We start from the raw sequence: 24052 nt of genomic DNA on the forward strand, positions 1-24052 counted from the left end.
CAATCGAAGAGTTTCGTTTCAAAATGAGATTTCCACCATTTGAAAAATGTGACGTCTGATAAAGACTCGCAGGTGTTAAAGTGACTCACTGTTGAATACTGTAGTAGTTGAGCATTTGATGCAGTTAAACAGTCATGTTTTAGTGGATGAAATCGCTTGTGTTTTTCCATTCAGTAATTTCTTTACTAGCATTTTTGAAACAAACTCTTCAATTTGTCATTTTTCTAACCTGCAAATCCTCTTGGTTAGTCCTGTACTGATCCTTCAGAGCTGAGGTCCTCTCTCCCTCTTCCCGTCTGACCCCCTTGTCTCTTTTCACATCTGGACTCCAGAAGTTGACATTGTTCATGCTGGGACCCGTCCTTCCATCCCTCCCTCCGTCCAGTTCTCTCCTCAGGTTGTCATTCTCCCTTTGCAGCTCCCTCAGCTGAGCCTGGAGTTCAAATGTAGAGCCCTCGCCCCGTGCGGCCGATTCCAGTGCCTGTGAATGTCTCGCAGACTGGCGCCGCAGACTGGAAGTCCTTGCAGGATGCAAGGTTTGGTCTCCATAATGGTCTGAGGGGTGATGCAGCCCATAGGAGGTAATGTTTGGGCTGCTGCCCATGGCTGTTGTCCTGCCAGTGTAGGAGGAGCGGCTGGTGCTTCTACCCAGTGTCATGGTGCCTTTGGGGTACCCAGCAGAGGGTTCTAAGGATTCCCGCTCACTGGGATACATGGTGCCTGAAGTGGCATAAGCAGCACTCAAAGACTGGATGTTCTCCATAGACAGGGTTTTACCCCCTGGAGCTGTTGCTGAACCACGAGTTACTCCTTTGTCTGCTGCTGCTCCAGGTTTGATCTTTGAACCTGGCCTTGACACCGACCCTTGCCCTCCAGCCAATTTAGTCGCTGGCGCAGGCACACCCCCCGACACAGAGCCCGGTTCTAGCCCCGAGCGGGAGCCTGGTGCTGAGTTTACAGCCTGTTTGCCCTTCCCCTGTTTGGGGGATCTGGAAAAGCGTGAGTGAGATGTGCTGCCATCACTGTGCCCACTACTCTTGGGGCCAGCAGACAGCTTGCTCTGCGACGGCTTGGCTCTAATGTTTAAAGGCATATTTCATATGGCAAAAGTCGACGTCTGAGAGGAAACTGTTAAGGTTGGGAATATTTTCATGTCCCTTTATGGAACCAAAATGAATAACAAGGTTTAGAATAAAGGCCACCTCTTGGCCTCTCAGTTTTCACCTGTCCATCCCTGGTTGTTTAGGGCTTGAGGCTGAGTCTTATTTAGTCCTATTAGAAGGAAATGGCAGTGACTGTTGGCTAGAGGGCTCCCAGACACACGGGCCAGAGGTCTTGCGGTTTCAGCTACAGTGCAGGACATCATGGATTCTAGACACATAAAAGAGTGACAGATATTGAGGGTGAGACTGATCATATTAAAGAGAAAGCAAATGCGGTCTAAACATAAGTATATGGATAAGAACTGTGCCTAAATAGGCTGAACAAAGCAGTCTAAAATTTGTAGAACAATGATTTAAATCAGGAATCACCTGATCAATAACAAGAAACCAAGCAAAGAAATATTACCAACAACGGCAATTTTCTGTTCACTACCCAGCCCGTCATCATCATTGTGAAGCTAATTAATATCAATTTCACAAGTGCAAATACCATTAATTGCTACACTGAATAATCCAGAGAATAAATTACAGACAAGCATTTAATACATCACAACTATATTCTCGATCAGGTGTAATGGTTTCCAACCCTGCTCTTGGAAAGCTGCAGTCGTGACCTTTTTTTTTTTTTTTTTACATCTTTCCCTGCTCATTTGTGGCCAATCAAGAGCTGAAAGGCTTCTTCTGCGTCGGCTAATGAAGCGTGGGCAGAGTGTAGGGGGGAGAAATAAGCAAGACTCTTGCTTCATGGGAGCAGAGTCGAGGATCACTGATCTACTGAAAAACTTCTCTCACTATTAATACAGTACTCAGTCCTGTCTCTTCTTTCATTTTATTTTTAGTTGTGAGAGTGATGGCAGGAGAGGACAACATTGTGTGTTCAACCAGCAGACTACAGGTTAATGGTGTTGTGTACTACTAGTTTCTTACTCATTATGTATACAACATCTTGCACAGCCACACTCACCACAGTAAGAGGGGAAAAAAAATCAAGGAGAGGGATCAGCTTCTCCATTTCAGCACCATGGACAGCACTCAATGTACCATCATAAAGCAAATGTACTCTAATTCCTGCTCAGGTCTGATGGAAACAGGGACAAAGTAGTGTAATTGGCTATGGCCATGGCAGACTGCCATCAGGAGGGAATTGGAAAACCAGTCTTTGTTATCTGCCATCCCTCTGGGACACTCACAAAACTCGTCGTCAGGCTTTATCAGGGCTGAAGACATACCGGTACCTTAGGCTCCAACTAAAAATAGGCACTTGGAATTTAGGCTAACTCATGCTTGGAAAGTACAGCATGATAAGACTGTGCCCGTTTTAGGATGAAATCAACAGTATACTGTGCTGTATGTCTACATAAAACACAATTTTGGGGAAGTTGTTGTCTGTGAGGCAAAAAAGTTGGACGTTATTTATTATAAGTAAAATCTCAGGTAAAAAAAATACCCTCAGGAAATCAAAATAAGCACAACCCAGTTCATGATGGACCAGATACTGGGGACTGTCTGCAAAGCAGAGGCAAATCCAAATCATAATCCCTCCTCTAATCCAAGAGGATTGGGTGCTGGGAGTCAGTGAACAGGATGCAGCTGATAGATTGGTTACGTCTGCGTGTCAGTCATAACATAGCTGTCAATCCCTTATCCATCATTGTTTGAGACAATGAGTTCAGCCTTATGTGCCAGCAATGGAATCATTAATTCCGTGCATTGATTGTGCATGCAAAGCGAAAATGAAATGATGGTGATTGAAATAAAAATTAATAACAACATTTTATAACAAAAGGAAGCTGCAAACACAATTGCTTGCCACTGTTGGAGCTTTGCGTGCAGATGCCATCTGCATTAAGATGGAGGCATCATGAATCAGTGTTAACTGGTTAGTTTCGATGGGCACGCGTCAAGTTTACGCAGCTGCACACCTCTTTGTCAAACCGCACTGACGGGACGAGAGAGCTGACAAAGACAGACAGGAAGGATGAAAAATAAAAAATGCACAAGCAAAATCCTTCGAGCAGGAAACGCCTCACTTTACACCGGTCTCAAACCTCTGCACTTACTTCTGAGTTGGCAGCCAGCTGTTGCAGCGAGGAGGAAACTCGAGTCACCACCCAAACTCAAACAGCGTAACTCGTCAAATTGCGTGCAAACATTTGTCCATACGAGCTTCTCTCTTACGGCTCAACATGCTGCCAAGCTAACGTGCAAACTATGGAGCAGACCGAACTATATTTCGTGGTTGGCACGAGTAAAACGGTCGTTGTGCATGTGACTGCGCAGCCTGGACACAGACGCCCGAATAACTCTACTACGACCACGGCATGAAGGATTAGTTCGCTTTCTCATATGCACACGGCTACATGAGTTCGAGCTAGTGCCTTACATAATAATTAATCTGCCTCACAAACTGACAGCACAGTTTCATTTGTTTTAAATGGTGTCGCCAAAATATGCCCAAAAATCCAGGTGCGCACGCAACGTGTGCTCTCGGCTTACCGGACAGGCACCTCTCCATCCCCGCGAAGTCCCAACCGAGCCCTGTCCGACCTCGGCGCAGGCTCCATGATCTCATCGGCTCAGCTCTCTCATGACCTGTCCTGCCATCAGGTCCTCGTGGGCGCGCGCTCTTCCCAAGCTGGCGCGTGCGCGACCTACGCGGCGTGGAGGGGCAGCACGAACAGCGGTGATAGCTTTTTTTTTTTTTTTTTTTTTTCCATACACCTACATAAGCATCATTGCAAGGTCTTAACCACACAAACCTAAATTTAAGGGGGGGGGGGGGGGGGGGGGGAATGAATTGTGAGGTAAATTCAGGTAAATAAATTGAATTGCATTTTAATTTTCATACAGGCCAGACAACAAATACCCTGACAGTCATCAGTAGTTTAATCCCATGACAGTGAGTTTATTGTATCAGATGTAGAGACAAGAGAAATAATCTAAAATTACCCCACATGACTGGATAAAACCACTAGTTTTGAACATGATGAAAACTGTGGACCTGGGGCAGCCCTCCCCGCCCCCACACAGCTCTTTGAGAGGTTTACAAGCAGACTGCAGCTGTTCAGTCCACTGTTCATTCACTCAGTATAACTCACCCAGAAAACGAGAAAGAAGAGCTATTTCTGTGTCAGAGGTTTCACTCTCAAAAGGGAGATGGTGGAATTCACAAGCCACCAGACAAAGAGTGAAATTGGGCTCCCAGACCACCAGAGGCTAAAAAGGGCTGCAGAGCAACAGCCTACACTGTTCGTCACCGGCCGAAGAAGTATTCAGACCCTTTACTTTAAAAGCTGGCTACTAGTACCACACTGTAAAAGCACTCCATTGCGAGTAAAAGTGTTGCAAAATGTTCACTCTTACGTGAAAGTATGTAAAAAATAATCAGGAAAATATACTTTTAAAGTAAAAGTATTCAATGCAGAAAAATCTTCACATTTAAAAAGCTGGAACATGACTTTTTTTTTTTTTTTTTACATGAAAAATTACTGAAATGATCAAAATAGTTGATTAATTTTCCATCAATCAACCAACTGTTGTGTCAGTTTTGTTACTTTCAGTATATTTGCATGCACTTTTTTCAACAATCGTTCAATCTTCCGTTGCCTGTAGAATGACTTAAGCAAAGCTCCCTTGCTTTCTGACATGTTATTAGATAATTGGTGCAGCTACGCAACAGACATATCCTCATATTCCTCTTAAAATTGTGAAACTGTTAAAGAGGAAACTGTGAGAATTCACAGATGACCGATCTTTGAACGGGTGCAGCAGGTGAAGTTGTTAGTTGTAGCAATGATCATTTGTTTCATTTCCTCACAACACCTAATCACAGGGAAGTGAAATTTTGAGAGTGGAGGTGTTTTTGTACACAGGCGCACTACACAACTCTCTTGAAAGCAAGCTACTCAAGTGAAATTGAGTCAGGTTTATTTGAAAAGTCCAATATTAATGTCTCAATGTACAATGTACACAGTCTTGATTAAGTTTGCAGCCTACAATAGTAACATGTCTCTACCCAGCCCAAGTTCACTAAAAAGACAAAAAAAAGAGGAAATTTACAGATCTACATCAAATTTTGTCGGATAAAACAGAACAAAATAAAAAGTTAAAAGTTACATAGTTAGAGTTGCAACATTTGAATTTAAAAATGAAACATTTTGCATATTAAAAGCATTAACCAAGTATCAGTACAATTAAAGGTGAGGTAAGTGCTCTCAATCAGCCATTAAAATGGTAGTCATATAAAACTTTCACTCATATTGTTGTCATAAAATTTGAGGTTATCCGATGACAATGCCATTCTCACTTTGTTCCAGAAAAGGGGTTGAGCCCTTGGGTTTCTTGGCCAGGTCAACACAGACTTCCTGCACAACCTTTTCCTCAGCTGAAGGTACTTCAGTTTGGGAAACGGCTCATCCAACAGAACCACCACAGCTGCATCCACCTTGTTCAGATAAAATCACGGATACTTTAGTGCTGTGATATGGCAACAGCTCAAAGGAGGTAAGAGACGCATCCGCAAAATGCATGTGAAAATAAAAAAGTTAATCTTACTGACCTTCTCATCCAGAAGCCGCTGCTGAACCATGAAGAAAGCCTGGCGGATTACACCGTTCACTGTCTCGCTACCAGTAGCACCACTGGACAGCACAAACACAGTCTTCACACTGCTGTAGACAGCATTATGTAGATTTTCAATACATGAAAGTCCAGGAGTCCAGTCCCGCTCCTCCAGACAGAGATGAAACGTCCTGTGACCCGAGTTCTCCAGATTGGCGGTTAACTCATTGTAGACCCAATCTCTCACAGCTTCATTCCCGGTATCAAACACCACAAAAGCATCGTAATGATGATGTGAATCACTACCAGCCAGCTGGGAATAGCCTTTATGTCCTGCCCAAAGTACTTGTAAGCCATACCACAGGTCCCAGCCATAGAGATGCTTTAGTAGGGGCAGAACAGTGAATGCCACAGCCAAGAAGGAACAGACGAGGAAGGCTAAGCTACCATATATGTCCTGGCAGGAACGCTGGTCCATAGACAGTACACTCTTGCCCTGCTGGGACTCTGGGTATTCACAGTGTACATGTGTGGTGAGATAAGGAATCTCTATGGGAGTAGCACGCAAGAAGTCCGCAAACCAGGATGTATCACAGTCACATTTAAAGGGGTTGGCATGTAGGGTGAGTTTCAGAAAGGCACTACCATTTTTGAAGGGGGCCAGGAGAAACTGATGGTTCAACTCTTTGATCTGATTGTGGCTGAGATACAGATAGTGGAAAGACTTCGTCTTACTGAAGAAATCTTCAGAAATGAAGCCAATGCGATTGTGACTGAGGTTCAAGGAAGAAAAATATGTTCCAAATTCTACGGCTTTATAGGGCAAATAAAAGAGGAAATTTTGACTGAGGTCCAGGTGACTTAAATTGCCAAGCGCTGAGATGTTTTGCCATGGGAAATAATTCAGCAGATTGTTGCTGATGCTGAGGTGCGTAATGCTTCCTGGGAGGTTACACAGCACTTCTGATGAGATGGACTTCAGTCCATTGTTAGAGATGTCCAGGTAGGTGAGGTGCGTCAGGTTTTGGAAGAAATCAGTATACTTGTTGTTATCAGATGCCCACATAATGTTCAAGTGGTTTCCATTGAAGTACAGGTATTTCAAACAGCTGCTGATCAACCTTTGATCTATTCGCATCCCAATGCCATTGTTTGCCAAACTTAGGACTTCTAATTTAGTCAGATTTTGAAGGAACGCAAGACGATGTCCCATGCCCTTCATTTTGAAGTGAAAGTCGTTGTTACTAATGTCTAACACCTTCAGAGTGGTTTTAAGCTCAATGAAGGCATCATTATGATAAAGATCAAGTCTGTTGTAGGACAAATCAAGATAAACTAATTTTTTCAAGCGATCAAACAGCCTTCCGTGCAACGCCTGGTTCATGTAGTTGAAGGAAAGGTCTAGACAAACTGCATTTTCCATGCCTACAAACACCTCTTTGTTTAGAGACAGGATGTCATTTTGAGACAGGTCAAGCGTCAGCTTACTTTTGCAGAAATGGTTCTTAAAGTCCCATATTGACGTAAATTGTGATGCACTGTCTTCCATCATTTCCGATGGGTTGGATTCCCACATGTCACTTCCGGATCTGACTTCTTCATCTATTAGCATAAAGGACGGGTCAGGAAACCTATGTGTGTACAAGTTCTGGTTCTGAGAACTTTCCAGTGCCACAATCTCAGGTGACAGTCTCGGGCAGGGTGGAAGAAAACTGAGCATGTTTTGAGAGAGGTCAACAGCGATGAGAGACGGTGACTGTATCAGAGCTGTCAAGTTGCAAGTGTTGATGAAGTTCATTCTCAGTTCTATTTTTTTTAGTTTTTGAAGTTTGGACAGTACATTATGGCTGTGGTTTGAAAGCATGTGGAAAAAGTTACCGCTCAGCAGAAGATATTCTAGACCTGACATATTGTCAATATGTGTGGAGATATTCAGGTTTGGAAATGTCTTCAGTGGTTCATAGTTATAAATAAGGCTAATCCAAGTGAGGCCCTTCAGCTCTGCAAAGAAGGTGCCATTTTGTATAGCATATGCCAGGAGGTTGTCGGAGAGGTCCAGCCCCTTTAAATTCCTCAGAGGTCGGAAAAGACCCTCAGGAAATGTTTTAAGAGAGTTTCCTCTCAAGCTTAGGAAGGTGATGGAGCTGTTCTCAGCATAGAATGAGTTTGGATGTAGGTGCAGAGGGAGATTTTTTGGGCAAGGAAAGCAGGGCCTGGCTGCATGGTCACAGCGCTGGCAATTCCACTCCAAATTCAAATACTTGAGGATTGTCAGGTTAGAAAATGCTCCCTCCAAGACCTCTGTAATTGTATTCTCTCTTAAATCCAGACTCTCCAGAGAGGGTGGTAAGCCTTTAGGGATAGCTGTCAAATTATCATAACCTAAGGTAAGGTTTCTGAGTTTGGGGAGCTCACTGAAAACCCTCTCGCTGATGTAGAAAGACTGGTTGCAGGGGTCTGCATAAAAGCAGTTTTTGCTGAGGAGGAGCTCTTCGAGATGTGGAGTTTTTAAAGGGTGGATAATGTTGAAGATGTAATTATTCTGTAGATCAAGAACCCTCAGGCTTTCAGGTAACCAGGGTATAGAAGTGAGGCTGTTTCCAGACAGATACAAAAATTGAAGCTTCAATAGCCTCTTGAAGGCATAATAGTGAATCTGCATCTTGCACGAGTGATTTTCCATAGCGAACAGGCGACCAGGCAGACAGTTTCCCATTATTTTCAGAGTGTCAAGGTTTGGGACACCTGATAAAGCATGCTGCCCCACCTGGTGTATCTTAGTCCGACTTAAATTCAGTGCCACTACAGTGGTAGACTTGATGGAGGGGACACGCTTGAGTGGCCTGTTGTAGCAGTCCACCGAGGTGGTATTCACATCAGCATCACATGGGAAGAAGATGGTATTTATGGTCATCACAAATGGAAGAACCTGACTTAGGATGAGGATATTTTTCAAAATTGCCTGAAAAAAAAAAAAAAATCATTTCAGTAGTCTGATCAATTTAATTATTCAGCACATTTTCACCAATATCACTGTACACATCCAACTGTTAAAGCAGCTACAAACCTAAAAAAAACAAAATCACTAGCTTTTTTTTAAGTCTTTCCAATCCGCCATTTCTGTCCTTACAGTGTAACAATAGATTAGATACATAATATTCTCGCAGTGAAATGTAGTACATTTTTATGGCAGAACAAAATGTTATCTTACTTACCATAGTGTGTAAAGCATTTATCTTAAAATCTGCTTCGGGAGCCAGATGAAGCGATCTTTAACACAGGTGGCAAGAGGAGCGAGTTTGTATCTAAAAGTCTCTGTAGTGAAAAGAAACTGAATCCTTTTATGCGGAAGTGGAAGCATATGGTTATGGCACCTGATGCAAATCATCATCTCGCACGCTCTCTAAAAAAAAGTATTGTCCTTTATGGCGATCACTTTAGAATGTGACCATAGAGACAGACCAAAAGAAAGAGCAGTGAGAGCAGAGAAGTTTTTTGCCAATGATGGATAAAGTTGGATGACCTCCTACGCTCACCACAAGATTGTAATTATACCACGACACCACCTGCTCTACATGTGATCTGAACAAACTTATCGAAAGATTCATTTCATACTGATAGTATTCACAGTCACTTTATTAAATGTACTGTATCATGAAATTAAAACAGTTTTAATCAATTTAAAAAAACAGTAATAGTGAGCAGACAAAAGGACACTAATTTCCTTTGTTAATATAACCTCAAACACAGTGAACACACTGAAAAGCCCTTAATTTTTTGAGTATGTAGAGATTGCAAAAGAAGAAAAAATAAAAACTGAATCAATAACATGTTTCTGATGAAACAAAACTGCATCAAAACCGCTTTAATTCTAGGGCTGAGTTATTACAATTTTTACCCTGTCCACTTATCACTTACTATCATAGCCACAGATAGATTACAAGTAAAGTACAGTTATACAAAGTGTGTTATAGTTGGAGAGCACTTTCAAGGCTTTGGCTTTGGCTTGGACCTCAAACTGTCCTGGAAACGGGAGCAGACTATCCCTTACACACACTAGTGTCCTGCCATCTTTTCCTGGCAGCAGCAACAGCAGCACGCTACCGTGTGTTTCTCCGATTTTTACCATCACTGACACAAGTGTTGAATTATCCACAGAGCGACGTTCATAAAGACGTCAGACTCTGCATCCACCTTGGAGAGAGAGTGATTGTTCCCCGGGTACCACAGCAACCTAAACGGCACACGTCAGGGCATTAGTGAATGAACAAAGCCCTGTTATGCAGTGCATATCTGACATAACCGTTAAAAAAGGAGTACTTAAACAAGCTGCTTACCGGACAGGAACCTGCTTTGCTTTCAGAGCTCTGTAATATTCAATTCCTTGCTTGTTAGGTACACGCTTGTCATCTTCCCCTAAGGTGAGCAAAACTGGTGTCTGCACCTAGATGAGAGATCATCTTAGGTTATCATATCATGTCACAACACCAATGAAGCCACGTGCACACAGCCAAGAGACATATTCACACCTGTGGGATGTGTTTAATGGGGGACTTGTTCAGCATCTGTTCCCAAACAGCATGGTCAGGTAGACAGTCTGTGCTGTACTCGTAGCCAGCTTCAAACATGCACCTGCAAAAGCCAAAGTTGGATATCAACAGGAGGAGCAAAAAAAACAAATCACTGAATGGCTTTGAAGTCTTTTGTTCCTGCAGTGTTTGTGTGCATTATTGAACACTTCCTTTCCTGACAGTGAGGCAGAGACGTGCCCTTTATCCCACTCACTTGCTTACAGCAGTCAGAGCAGAATGTCAGGGATACAAATGATAAAACGACTAAATAGTGAGTGGCTGTTCACGACTGCCACAGTCACGAATTGAGTAAACAAATGTGGGTAGTATCGCGGGAATGTGCATGCCAAGACGCACCAGTCTGGGATGTCTGTGCTGCCAATCATAGAGGCCAGATTGATGACGGGGTTGCGAGCCACACAGGCCTTGTAGAACCCTGGGTACTGGCCAATCAGATGACAGGCCAAGAAACCACCATGGGAGCCCCCAGAGACTGCCACCCTCTCCCTGTCAAACTCGCCACCTTTCAGAACACTTTCAACAGCAAACTGGGAGAAAGAAAAACATTGAAGGATGGTAGTGGAGAAGAAAGTAAGGCATTGGAAAGGAAGTTGGGAGGAGCAAAAAGAACAAAGGACAACATTCAATACACTACTGCTGATATAAGCAATTAATTAACCAGAAACTATAGCAACTAACCTAAACTAAATATAGAAACCAATTGCATTGACAGCATAAGCAAAGATATCACCATAGAGACATTTTTACCGGTAGGACCAAACGATACCTTTATAAATAATCAATTTCATGACTTGAAAAACTAAAATCTCTGAAAACTCAAGTCATTGATTAAAGCAGCATGTATTGCTCTGTCAATGTTTTTTACTTACTTGAACATCTTTGACATCCTGGGTGCCGACGTTGCCAGGTAATGAGAGGATACTGTCCTGGCCGCACCCAAGAGAGCCACGATAGTTCACTACGACAAGGAACCCACAACAAACAAACACACATTACCCTCTATGCATTAGGGCTAGATAATATGATGGATTCTCATACAATTAATACAAATTCTTTAAAGCTGAAATGATATAAGAAATTATAACAGCACGGTCAATCTTGCTCCATACCCTCTCACACAGAATAGATACTGTATCAAAGGACAATCAACCTATGAGCAGGCGTCGCACATAAAACCAGTTTACATTAACTTATGAACTTACCAAGTAATATGGCAAAGCCCATCTTGCACAGCACAGATGGGGACAAAAGCCAGTCAGCTACAATCACTGAGTGAGGACCCCCTTGGTGAAAGAAACAGGTTACATTAAGACAGTTTGTATTAAGAACGTTTGAGTCATTGTGTGTTTAGTCCTGTGAGATGAAAACATCACAAATAGTACTGCATGTAGAAGCAAAATATGTGAAACATTTCAGAACTGTTATTAAAAGACCATTCTTTGAGATTATGATAAAACATTTCGCCACCAAGGGCGCCATCGTCATGGCAACCACTTTTGGCAATGCCAATCTTATGTGCAGCAGTAGCTCTCGACTAAACAGAAACAAAACCCAAAACAGATCCACAGATTCAATCCCAAAAATACATTCAGCATGTGTTTCTTACTTACAAATGTAACCATGCTGCGTATCAAATATGCATATAGAACATTTCTACTATCAGTTTTGCTTTTTTGGAATACTACATTAAGTCAATCCTGTATAATAATGATGTATTTTCTGTATACTACAGAATGAGAGTAACTAACCATGAGGAGTGACGATAAGAGGCAGCTTCACTCCATCCTTCACCTCCTTTGGTTTGATCAGCAAAGCTTCAAAATCAAGGCCAGCTAGAATATAGAAAAAATATGTTAGTCCCATGACCATTACATAAGCTGTTCTTCTTGTGTCCCATCAACAGCAAAATCTTGTCAACTTGCCTTAAATGTCGGGAAACAATTATTCCGCCTGACCTTAAACAAAAAAGTCGCCACAGGAGCTTTATCCTGTAAACTCCCTCAATCCTTCTGCTGTAAACAGAACTGCCTGCCATTTTATCATAATAATTAGGTATACTACCTCATGTATTATCATTCAACAAATCAGTCAAACCCAGTGGTTTTTAAAGTTAGCCTGTTTATTGTTTAAAAAGCCATGTGCCTGTTAACTATATGCACTGTCCCAAATATCATATATAAATACCTCCTTGCCATTTTATTAGTAATGTAATTAATTTGCTAACTTTGCAAAAATCTCATCTTTGAGACCTTCTGGTTTTAACTTTTTGTGGACTCAGTACTGGACTTCAGTGTACGTAGAGCTGAGTGTGGACAAAACAAGCTTCACCCCTTCAAACCATTTCACGAAAACAGGAAAAGACTAATTGTTTAAGGTTCTTCTGCTAGGACTCCTGTCTACTAAAACTACTAAAATGAAGATCTTATTCTTACGGTATTGACTGTTGTCTTGCTCAGGGGGAGGGGTGAAAGTCAAGATCTTCCAATCAATATCGGGCAACACCTGAGAGTCTTCCAAAGTAACCCAGACCACTTCCTCCTGTGACTCCCTGGCTGGGAGGAAACCCACCCTCTGGACAGAACATAGAAATTGTATTGCATTAGGTTACATAGTGGCTTCTCCATCACATGAAGGTTTCTTTCTTGAGCTCTGAAGTGCTCCCAACCCCTACCAGACTTGGAGGGCAATTTGGAGAGGAGCAGCTGACCACCATCAGATCTCTCTCTATTTTCAGGAGACACCAGTTACCAACGTCAGACTCTACAGACAAACAAAGAACATGATTTGACACAGGTTAAAATAAAGGCTTTGACGCGGTTCCAACACCGATACTGTGAGCAAATTAGCTATTAAACCAAACATCAGTAACTAAGAGCATGAGTTACGCTAAGGCTGATAAATGTGTGTACTGACTCACTTGAAGTCAGAGAGGTGACGTTCCCGGTACTTATGTCCACCATCAATAGATCCTACAAGAGAGACAATAACGTCTAAATATTTAATGTGCAAAGTGTAAGTTAGTCTGGAAACATATCAAGCCTTATTTTCTAATTCTTAAAAAAATAACAAGCCACTTCCCGGGAGTTGACTGTACCTTGCGGCTGCGCTGAGGACAAGAGACAATGACACGCTGACTATCAGCTGACCAGCACTGACGGGACAACTGAGAGCTGTAGATACCAGTAAAGCCGTCTGGAAAGCAAAACAACACGAATGCACACAGACACAAATAAGTTTCATATATCGTTGAAAAATGTGCATCCAAGTGACCACGAGCATTCCTCACCCTCTCGAGGTCGCTTCACTACATCCACCACCACTGAGGTCTTCTTAGTATACCAGTCATACTGGAAATAAAATATGCAAGGACAGAGGAACGCACATGAATTCATCAACTCATAAGTGTATTTCTGTCTTATGTGGAAAAGAACATCCTGTCTTACCATACAGAGCCTGCTGCACTGCATGTGTGGCCCATAGACAGAACATTCTAGGTAGACAATCCGACACTGGTCTGGACTCAGCCTGGGGGAGGACACTGCACTGGTGCCTGATGATAGCTGCTCTGAGGGATACAACAAACACATGCGATACACATGAACATCTGCAACAATAACAATCTAGCTACACCCATTTATACCAGACCAGTTGTCTGAGGAGAAATGCAGAAATCAGGGTGAAATAGAGGTTCACATCTATCAAAGATCACGGTTGTGGTAAACGTTCGATGCCTAACTTGTCATGCACATTTAGTCATGTTGTTGCAATGCTGAACACAAGGATTGAACAAGGACAACTTGATTATCTAATGCCGTAATTAATATCCAAGAACATTACAAAGACTTTGTATACAATGTCTCATGTGCAGGAGGAGTATTTGAGCGTCATACGTTATTTTACATGGATCATTTTTATGAAGGTCCTAGAGATCTAATTAACTGAAGACAAACATTCACTTACCACATTTTCCACCCGTGAGATCCACATAGAACAAAGATGACCTGACAGAGAAAAGGGGAAAAATTAACAATTTATAGTACAAGACAATGAGCCTTTCTAAGGAAATTCGTGATAGATTAGCTTTAATTCTTCTGTTTGATCAGTATGAATAGTAATCACCTCCTGTTGGGGCAGTACGTAAGGCCAAGTCTGAAAGGCTCATGCCACCAGCCTACAAACACCACCCCTGTGTCACCTGGAGCCCAAAATGCCTGCAGAGAGAAAGACAGAGCAACAGCAAGAGTAAGCAGGTATGAGCACAGTGCCCACAAAAATAAAACCATACATAAGTTTAAAAAGTGCTGTACCAACCTGTCCAGGTGAGATGTTTTCAGGCACTCCCTCCAACACAGAGACATTGTCACCTTCAATATCCAAAACACAAAGCACTGGACAGCTCTTACTAACCAGTGCCTCTCCCCAGTCCTCATGGAAGACAAACTGCTCCCCCTGCAGGGATAAAAACGCAAAAACACTACAGCTTGAGCTAGAGTAGAAGAGCTTCAATTAAATCTTTGAATGGTAAAATTCTTTTAACAAACTATTAAAAATATTAATTGGATTCACTTTTACAGTCTCCTTTTTCTCCACTCTCATGGTCTCCTCCTCGTCTCCGATAGAAGACGACTCTGGTGACTCAGTCTACAAACAGAAAACAAGAATTAGATAATGAGATAAAGAGATATGACCTTGTTATTACACTAATCCTATCTACCTATGGTAAATGGTGTGTCAGCACTAAATCACATATAGGTAGAAAACTTGCTTCCCTGCCCTTATGGCCACATTCCAACCAGTGTTGTGATGGTATTTTGCTTTTGAAAGGTGATGGAAAATACCTTGGTTGCATTTAAAATGAAACCATTTGCTCCAGTTTGAAAAGTTCTCACAATTGAGCGATAACCTTCCTTTCAACTGTGTGATTGGAGCGTAAATCTGCTGAAGCCAGTGGTCCACCACAAAGGTAATTTAGCATCATTCAACCTGTATTTAAAGCCGTCCTGCCATTTTTCAAAGAATTCCTTCCAGAGAAGCACAGATTAGCTAGCAACTAATACAGACACTGTGCAACAAGACACACCATGTATTTACTTATATTAAACTTGTATTAAACAGAACCTCAGAAATTAGATTCAACATGCCTGAAATGTTCAACGTATGGAGAGCAGTGCAGCAGTTGTGTGCCCTATGTGATTCAATGATTATTAACCTCACACACAGTTTTGTTGACAGACCTGGAAGAAGGATTCTGTCTTAGGTCTCTTCCTCTCTGCCACATACAAGAGGTGGGTCTCGGAGTGAGACCAAACCAAGCAGCCAAACTGCTCTAAGGATGCAAAAACACAGTGTGATTAACACCCAGACTGGCACATGCAAAGTTTCAAAGAAAACAGTAAACAGAAAATGTACCCACCATCTTCATAGACTCTGCCATGCTTCTTTAAGGCTGTTAGATTGATGCTCTTCATCTTGATGTTTTTACTCCAGATCTGAGCAGTCGCAGCGAGGTCAGAAGAGGAGAGAAGTTAAAGGTATGGGGGTTCATGATGCAAAGTCACACAAGGTTTTAAACAACAGACAGCAGGTGGAATAAGTAGTAGAGCAAAGATATTGAGGAGTGCCATATTGGAAGCAATAAAGACATTTATCAGGGTGGATGAGAGACTGAGGGATGAGTCTAAGCCAGACAAACGCATACACACACACACCTCCAGAAACTGTTTGTCCTCTCCTTTGATTGTGCACTCTCTGACAACAGCCTTCATTCCACCCGAAGGGGAATCCTTGCTCAGCAACCTGACGGGAGAGACACGTAAATGATACTTCTTTGAGTTTGCTCGGGGCTAGGTCTATAAGAACCGCAGATAAAATGCCAAAATGTTTACATACTCTCCTTTGATCTCTGTGCAGTTTCCTGAGGCTCCAGAGTAGACCACCGACTTGTCATCGTGGAACACAATGTACTGTCGGCAAAACTTGACATTCTCATTTCTCTCCAGATCACGCTGGCTCCATTCTGCAGGAGAAAGTAAAGCAAAATATACTGTCAATATCAATGAATACACAGACATCAGAAAATCTTAGGAGGGCACAGACTGAGTCTACCTGTGTAGATGGTGCTGTATTTGCCCCCATACTGAGAGGTGACAACAGGTCCCGTATCTGCTCTGCTCAATGAAGGGAAGAGGCTGAGTTCTTTGTAGAGCCTGGCGATTTCTTCAGGGTTGGTCATAACCTGACAGCACGCAGCAGAATAACTCACACTGCGCCTCAGTGGCGCAAACAGTCTGACAGCAAACAATGCCCTAGTCATTTCCAGGTTAGGGAGCTAGCACGCCAAGTTAGTTTAGCGATAGTTGACTCATTAACAGGAAATAAGTCAGTTTATTAGCATTAGCTTAGTCAGTTATGCAAACTGGTCGAGCGATTGCTGCGTGATAAACAAACCAAACAAGTGAACAAGCTATTTTTTTTCTGTCTAGCAATGGCGGATTTAATGCGACCAGGAACTTTTTGCGGCAGCTGGCAGCAAACAGCCGAACCAGTGTCAGTCCGCTAGCTTGACATGAAAGCTGGCTAACGTTAAATGAGTTAAGCTATTACCATAAATAACGACAGTCCATTAACACCGGCTAACACACCAGCACAATACTATATGAAATTAATTTTTATTATGGTTTGTTATCTGTTCAGGGGCAAATAATTTGTAGTCAGTTAAATCTAGTCATACCTGTGACTCCATGATAGGGACGGTGTGTGTCGCTCGTCCTCAGATGCTAGGCAGTTGGAAACACAATGGTGTGGGTCCTCCGGCACACAGCTAGCTAAAATAAATGTAACACCTGTTACAGCTTCCTGTGGAGAGTTGAAAAATAAAATACGTTCCATACTATACAGTTCCTGAAAATACAAAAACACCGGGATTTAGTAGTGGATTATTGATGATTATGGATGGATGGAAATTACTTAAAGCAATCTCAAACATGAGACAGACGAATTGGACTGCTGCCCGCCAAACATAACAGCTTACTCACAGACATACCACAAGCATATGCTTTTATTTTGTAGGAATGCATCTGTCACCACCCAACAGGAAGCAGGAGGCAAATAAAGTCAGTGGGCTTTTATCGCCCTCTTGTGTTGTAACGCATGTATTTAGACGATTTTACATTGTGCTTATGCATGGTTATTGATTTTAATGTGTGACATTCTTGCTGAAGCAAAGTACTATTGTAAGATAAAAACACTTTGTAATCAGCATTCATTACATTTCTGAACGCTTAGTGTGAATGACAAGCACTCCACTGTTTCTGTCAGTCAGCTGAGGTAGGTGGGGTCACAAAGAGCCAAGATGGCTGACTTTGAGGAGCCGCTGTCAGATGAAGAGAAGGTTTGAATACCATTTAATTCTTTGCTTAACGCCAGTATCTCCTATTTGTAGAGGGCTACCTATGCCACATGCTCACATGAATCAACTGTTAAGTTTTGGAAAGAGAGTGCCAGTTTTTGGCCACGTAACGAAGTGATAAACTTGTGTTTTTAAGCTACCATTAGCTAACTAGCCGATGCTAAATAAAGCTTGTGGTTGGCTCGCAGCGAAAACAAATAGAGGGGTTCAACCACTGAAAAGTTTTTTAGTTGTCTACCTAGATTAATGTAAAGAGAAGTACCGACACCCATTTCTAAACGCCGTGTTGTAACGCCCGTGCCAGTCTTCAGTAATTACACTGTGGGCTACGTATTCCTCTCATATAACGTTAGCTAACATTAGCGGCTAACGTTACTTTGCTTTGGATTTCTGGGTCAAACAGATTCAGTTGCAGCTCAAATACTTGTTAGCCTCACATGGCCTGAGATTAGGATATGGGTGCCTACAGTTTAGATGGAGCCTGATAGTGACACCCCCTGTGATACCGACGGCAGCGGGACACACTATCGATTGGAAATAAAACTTAAATGAATTAGAATGATAGTTTGCTAGTTGCTCCACTAAAGGCGACATCTGAAATTATACGAACACCAGAAAGGTGGTTTCAAAGCTAGAAACAAGACCGGCAACATTCTTCTGCTATCATGGAGAGATTAAAGGTCCACTGACGGTCAATGGGAGTATTGAGGGCAAGATGATGGCATGACTTTACAGAGACGTGACAAGCCGTGTCTGATTCAGTGTCCACTCTGTAAAGCTGTGGATTGGTGCACTGCTAATATGTCTTGATGTTTATTCCTTTATTTCCATCCTTAATGCAAAAGCTCTGCATAAAATACGCAAAATGCATTCTTTGAAAGTTATTATTTTATCGTACACGAAGTGTTGTTGATGACTGGCTCTTTATTGTTATCAAGACGGTATAAACAGTGCTAGTTAAAGCATAATGCAGATTAAAGCCAAACTTTAAGCATGTTTTGTCATAAGAAAAGGGCCCACTGTCATTGCAAAATTGAAAATGCATCTTAATATCCCTTATGGCAAATTGTCAAGGCCACAACTAGATTACCCAAAAAATAGGCAGCCAATGTTTACAACTTTTTTGATTGCAGACTTGTTGAAGTTTGAGCACAGATTTCTTTTGCTTTATTGAAGAGAGAAAATCAGGTTGATTATAGGTAAAATATTAGTTTGTAGTTTCTCTCTTTGTGTTGATTGTACAACAAGTCATTTCATCATAATTCCCGCATTAAATGGCTGCATTTCACTTGCTCCTCTAGGTCCGCATAGCGGCCAACTTTGTGACTCATGCCCCCCCAGGAGAGTTCAATGAGGTCTTCAATGGTAAGAAGTAGCTGATTGTGGCAAGATGCCCATGATAATTATACTGTATATAATATAATATAACTTAATATGCTGATATTATATTGTTTTGTCTTCTAAAAACACTATGCACACTGGTTTCTGTTTGTCTTGTTAGATGTGCGGCTTCTTCTTAACAATGACAACCTCCTCAGGGAGGGAGCTTCACAGTAAGTAGCACTCAATTAACACTCAAATGTCAGAAATAAATACTCTACTATAAACACTACACCTGAGCCTACAGATCAGGGATATACTTTGCAAATTGTGGTTTATTATGTATTAGGCAGTAAGAAATATAAGAATGGTAAATGTTCTTGGTGATCAGTGGAAAACATTTGTTGAAAGTATTTTTGTGTCACATTGTGAATGTCTACTGTATCACTGTGTCCATCCTATTTTTTCAGCTCTTTTGCCCAGTACAACATGGATCAGTTTACTCCTGCCAAACTAGAGGGCTACGATGAGCCGGTATGTTTAATCCTCAAGTCTTGCATATTTATGGCACAACAGCAAGTGTCAAGTCTGACTTTTTCATTCTTCCTTCTGTCTAGGTCCTGATCACAGAACATGGTGACTTGGGTCACGGACGTTTCCTGGACCCCCGCAACCATTTGTCGTTCCGCTTCGACCACCTTAGAAAAGAGGTGAGCGACGTGCAGCCATATGAAGGAGAGACGGCCCTGAGAAGCTGGAGAGATGCCTGTGACACTTCCCTCAGTGCCTATGTCAAAGAGCACTACCCTACTGGAGTCTGTACGGTAAGACACACAAAAAGTGTGAAAAATAGTCATTTGAGCAATATAGACTACATTTTAACCATACCCATATTATCTGTGTGTTGCAGGTATATGGGAAGACGGTTGATGGTCAGCAAACAATCATAGCTTGCATCGAGGGACATCAATTTCAACCTAAAAACTTCTGGTATACCAAACCCCCTGCAAACAGCTGTTAATGAGCATATCTGAATATATGTATACAGTGGGGCAAAGAAGTATTTAGTCAGCCACCAATTGTGCAAGTTCTCCCACTTAAAAAGATGAGAGAGGCCTGTAATTTTCATCATAGGTATACCTCAACTACGAGAGAAAAAAAAAAAAAAATCCAGAAAATCACATTGTCTGATTTTTAAAGAAATTATTTGCAAATTATGGTGGAAAATAAGTATTTGGTCAATAACAAAAGTTCATCTCAATACTTTGTTCTATACCCTTTGTTGGCAATGACAGAGGTCAAACGTTTTCTGTAAGTCTACACAAGGTTTTCACACACTGTTCCTGGTATTTTGGCCAATTCCTCCATGCAGATCTCCTCTAGAGCAGTGATGTTTTGGGGCTGTCGCTGGGCAACACGGACTTTCAACTCCCTCCAAAGATTTTCTATGGGGTTGAGATCTGGAGACTGGCTAGGCCACTCCAGGACCTTGAAATACTTCTTACGAAGCCACTCCTTCGTTGCCCGGGTGGTGTGTTTGGGATCATTGTCATGCTGAAAGACCCAGCCACGTTTCATCTTCAATGCCCTTGCTGATGGAAGGAGGTTTTCACTCAAAATCTCAAGATACATGGCCCCATTCATTCTTTCCTTTACACGGATCAGTCGTCCTGATCCCTTTACAGAAAAACAGCCCCAAAGCATGATGTTTCCACCCCCATGCTTCACAGTAGGTATGGTGTTCTTTGGATGCAACTCAGCATTCTTTCTCCTCCAAACACGACAAGTTGAGTTTTTACCAAAAAGTTCTATTTTGGTTTCATCTGACCATATGACATTCTCCCAATCCTCTTCTGGATCATCCAAATGCTCTCTAGTAAACTTCAGACGGGCCTGGACATGTACTGGCTTAAGCAGGGGGACACGTCTGGCACTGCAGGATTGCAGGAGTCCCTGGCAGCGTAGTGTGTTACTGATGGTAGCCTTTGTTACTTTGGTCCCAGCTCTCTGCAGGTCATTCACTAGGTCCCCCCGTGTGGTTCTGGGATTTTTGCTCACCGTTCTTGTGATCATTTTGACCCCACGGGGTGAGATCTTGCGTGGAGCCCCAGATCGAGGGAGATTATCAGTGGTCTTGTATGTCTTCCATTTTCTAATAATTGCTCCCACAGTTGATTTCTTCACACCAAGCTGCTTACCTATTGCAGACTCAGTCTTCCCAGCCTGGTGCAGGTCTACAATTTTGTTTCTGGTGTCCTTTGACAGCTCTTTGGTCTTGGCCATAGTGGAGTTTGGAGTGTGACTGTTTGAGGTTGTGGACAGGTGTCTTTTATACTGATAACGAGTTCAAACAGGTGCCATTAATACAGGTAACGAGTGGAGGACAGAGGAGCCTCTTAAAGAAGAAGTTACAGGTCTGTGAGAGCCAGAAATCTTGCTTGTTTGTAGGTGACCAAATACTTATTTTACCGAGGAATTTACCAATTAATTCATAAAAAATCCTACAATGTGATTTCCGGGATTCTTTCCCCCCATTCTGTCTCTCATAGTTGAAGTGTACCTATGATGAAAATTACAGGCCTCTCTCATCTTTTTAAGTGGGAGAACTTGCACAATTGGTGGCTGACTAAATACTTTTTTGCCCCACTGTATATGATGGGCTGAGTTGCTAATTTTTATAATCTAGCTTTATCACAATGGTTAAAAATGTACAGTTATACGTATATATTTTAAATTCTGATAGTAATATAGGGCTTTTTTTCATTTCTCTTAACACAGGAATGGTCGCTGTAGGTCAGAATGGAAGCTTACCATTGGTCAGTCCACTGCTCAGGTGGTGGGAGTGTTAAAAATCCAGGTGAAGTGAATTCAGTTTGCTCATCTGCATGAATGATAAATAAGTCAAGGAGGAATATTTTTCAAGAACTCCAGCTTAGTAATGTTCTCTGTCTCCAGGTGCACTATTATGAAGATGGGAATGTGCAGCTGGTCAGCCATAAGGAGGTAGAAGACTCAATACCAGTGACTGTAAGTAAAAATTGTATACATCAGCACTTACATAGTCTTTCCACAGAGGTTTAAATCATACAATACATAGTTATATAGTATAGTATATCCAGAGGCAGTCATTCATCTCTGTTAGCAGGATAAAAGGCGATGAGTTTATGTGTTTTTTGAAACAGAATGAAAGCCAGACAGCCAAGGAATTTGTTGACATTATTGAGAATGCGGAAAACGACTACCAGGTAAGCTACCCTTTACTGATGACACGTTTTTTATGTTAATGTCTAAATCACAGGTGTTACTTTTCTTGAAACGCACATAAAGAAACAAAACAAAAGTGAAAATGTTGTACTTTATATTTGTTTTCCTCTACTTCTGTCCTCTCAGACTGCAATCAGTGAGAACTACCAGACCATGTCTGACACCACCTTTAAGGCCCTGCGTCGCCAGCTGCCTGTCACACGCACTAAGATCGACTGGAATAAAATCCTAAGTTACAAAATTGGCAAGGAGATGCAGAATGCCTAGTGAAAGGTCAGGGACTGACCAGGGAGACACAACGCTCCACTGGGCCCACAACCCACCTATACATGCGCAAGGACTAACCAAAGCAAAACTATATCAGTATGGGGCAAGGAATTTAAAAAAAAGAAAAAAAGGTATAACTGAAGATTTGCAGACTGGTAGGCACAGATATCCGCCTGCTGTAAGGAAGTTGGGAGATAATCATGGTTTGAAGAAAGTGGTTACTTCTGGATGTGTGTTGTGAAAGAGTTGTTGGGTCAGTGTGCAGGGCTGTGCTAAGGACTGCTACATTAATCAGAAATAAATCTTCCTTCTGCAATCTAAGGAATCACAGACCTCCCTAGATTCTGGTGTCAGAAATTACAATATATATATTTTCTTTAGCCGAACCATTGCAGAACTGTGATCATGTCACAGTTCAGTTCTCAGCACATGGGTAAAAGTAATAGGACGGCACAAGGCAGCTGATGACAGAAATTAAGCACACCATCCCATATCAGGGTTTGATTTTGGACAGGAAAATTTGAGTTTTGAGAAGGTTTGTGATTCATAGTCCTGTGTGATTGATTTGCAAATTAGTTTCATCAATAAAATTGGGTCATTAACAGGAAAATGAACAGCAGTTATCTCACATTTTAGCTTAGCTTATAGTATCGCTGAACTGACAACTTAGTTATATGTTGCCAATTAAAATTGACAGTATTTCTACCTGCTGTTAACATTTAGGAGTAGTAGCATGATCCTCTGCATAGCTCTGTTCCTGCAATGTAGACATTTGTGTGTCGGTGTCTATCAGGGCCGAGGGAATGTTTACTTGTTTTCTGTTGTGCTCCACTGATGTACGTGTCTCCACCATTGGAAGCTATGATGACTGAAATAAGATGAAGCAATTTCGATGCTGCTGCATCTATAATGCATTCTCTGTTCTCTTACTTTGGCAACACCACCTCCATTGCTGTACAACTTTTCCTTTGTGAAAGGAAAGCATACTCATATTAACCAAGATTTATTTGCCAAAATCTCTTTCCTATGGTAAAGAACTCCATCCTCCCATCCATGTATGCAAATTTCTATTTTAATATGCTGGTTTTTGTTGGAGTCTTAGAATATTGCACTCTTTACTGTAACAAACTGTTTGTGTATTGGTCAATGCCAAGTGAACGCAACACAGTTGCCATGTAAGGCAAGATCATATACTGTATATGTAACATGACTTCTGTAAGGCCACATCATACTGTATACTGTTGTTACATGACTTCTAAGTAGGCTGACTCTGGATCAGTTACTGGTTAGCTATACTATGTGCAGTGTTCAACCCTCACACTATACTACAACTGTGTGCCGATCAGTTATAAAGTTCAAGACTATACTGCCCCATTCTGTTGTACAAATAAACGGATTGAACATCTTGTCTGTATTGTTATTTTCCCTTCATGCTGTCACACTCAAATCCTTGCATACCAAATTAAAGATTGCAAACT

At 41.8% G+C, this 24052-nt stretch overlaps 4 protein-coding genes across 5 annotated transcripts in view; 1 reads left to right on the plus strand and 3 right to left on the minus strand.

Moving 5' to 3' along the window:
- The window catches only part of LOC139209268 (ERC protein 2-like), a 146754-nt gene extending 145661 nt beyond the window's left edge, over nt 1-1093 (minus strand). The window contains exon 1 of the mRNA XM_070838916.1: nt 230-1093. Coding sequence (XP_070695017.1) covers nt 230-1093 — 864 coding nt within the window. The remainder of the gene's footprint in view (nt 1-229) is intronic.
- Nucleotides 1094-5073: 3980 nt separating this feature from the next.
- tlr9 (toll-like receptor 9) lies at nt 5074-8637 on the minus strand. The gene is made up of 2 exons (XM_070839218.1): nt 5722-8637; nt 5074-5607 (listed from the first exon to the last, which is right to left on the minus strand). Exons 1-2 carry the CDS (start codon nt 8635-8637, stop codon nt 5401-5403), a joined length of 3123 nt encoding a protein of 1040 aa, XP_070695319.1. The 3' UTR covers nt 5074-5400.
- Nucleotides 8638-9341: 704 nt separating this feature from the next.
- apeh (acylaminoacyl-peptide hydrolase) lies at nt 9342-17129 on the minus strand. Of its 2 annotated transcripts, XM_070839986.1 has the most exons (23): nt 17046-17129; nt 16421-16550; nt 16205-16331; nt 16024-16111; nt 15729-15804; nt 15550-15641; nt 14882-14956; nt 14627-14764; nt 14435-14526; nt 14276-14316; nt 13759-13880; nt 13602-13662; nt 13410-13507; nt 13233-13284; nt 12987-13075; nt 12748-12886; nt 12064-12147; nt 11518-11598; nt 11185-11273; nt 10652-10842; nt 10253-10355; nt 10061-10167; nt 9342-9957 (listed from the first exon to the last, which is right to left on the minus strand). In XM_070839986.1, the coding sequence occupies exons 1-23, from the start codon at nt 17055-17057 to the stop codon at nt 9852-9854; spliced, it is 2193 nt and encodes a 730-aa protein (XP_070696087.1). In that variant the 5' UTR covers nt 17058-17129; the 3' UTR covers nt 9342-9851. The 2 variants fall into 2 exon arrangements, with proteins under 2 accessions (XP_070696087.1, XP_070696086.1); XM_070839985.1 differs by lacking the exon at nt 17046-17129 and having other exon boundaries at nt 16421-16628.
- A 503-nt stretch (nt 17130-17632) lies between these two features.
- Nucleotides 17633-23980, plus strand: capza1b (capping actin protein of muscle Z-line subunit alpha 1b). Its single transcript, XM_070839949.1, has 10 exons — nt 17633-17705; nt 19025-19088; nt 19225-19276; nt 19514-19577; nt 19661-19867; nt 19954-20033; nt 21822-21900; nt 21999-22070; nt 22226-22288; nt 22434-23980. Exons 1-10 carry the CDS (start codon nt 17667-17669, stop codon nt 22572-22574), a joined length of 861 nt encoding a protein of 286 aa, XP_070696050.1. The 5' UTR covers nt 17633-17666; the 3' UTR covers nt 22575-23980.
- The last annotated feature ends 72 nt before the right edge of the window (nt 23981-24052 follow it).

The sequence above is a fragment of the Pempheris klunzingeri genome, chromosome 11 (assembly GCF_042242105.1).
Source record: "Pempheris klunzingeri isolate RE-2024b chromosome 11, fPemKlu1.hap1, whole genome shotgun sequence".
In the NCBI taxonomy this organism is placed as follows: Eukaryota; Metazoa; Chordata; class Actinopteri; order Acropomatiformes; family Pempheridae; genus Pempheris; species Pempheris klunzingeri.

Coding starts and splice junctions, on each gene's coding strand:
- tlr9 (XM_070839218.1), bottom strand. CDS start 8,637: ATGACCATAAATACCATCTTCTTCCCATGTGATGCTGATGTGAATACC. Junction 5,608..5,721: donor AGCGGCTTCTGGATGAGAAG/GTCAGTAAGATT, acceptor TATCTGAACAAG/GTGGATGCAGCTGTGGTGGT.
- apeh (XM_070839985.1), bottom strand. CDS start 16,628: ATGACTAGGGCATTGTTTGCTGTCAGACTGTTTGCGCCACTGAGGCGC. Junction 13,663..13,758: donor AGTGCAGCAGGCTCTGTATG/GTAAGACAGGAT, acceptor TTTTATTTCCAG/TATGACTGGTATACTAAGAA. Junction 10,356..10,651: donor AGCACAGACATCCCAGACTG/GTGCGTCTTGGC, acceptor TGGCTTTTGCAG/GTGCATGTTTGAAGCTGGCT.
- capza1b (XM_070839949.1), top strand. CDS start 17,667: ATGGCTGACTTTGAGGAGCCGCTGTCAGATGAAGAGAAG. Junction 20,034..21,821: donor TTTCAACCTAAAAACTTCTG/GTATACCAAACC, acceptor CTCTTAACACAG/GAATGGTCGCTGTAGGTCAG. Junction 21,901..21,998: donor TGGGAGTGTTAAAAATCCAG/GTGAAGTGAATT, acceptor CTCTGTCTCCAG/GTGCACTATTATGAAGATGG.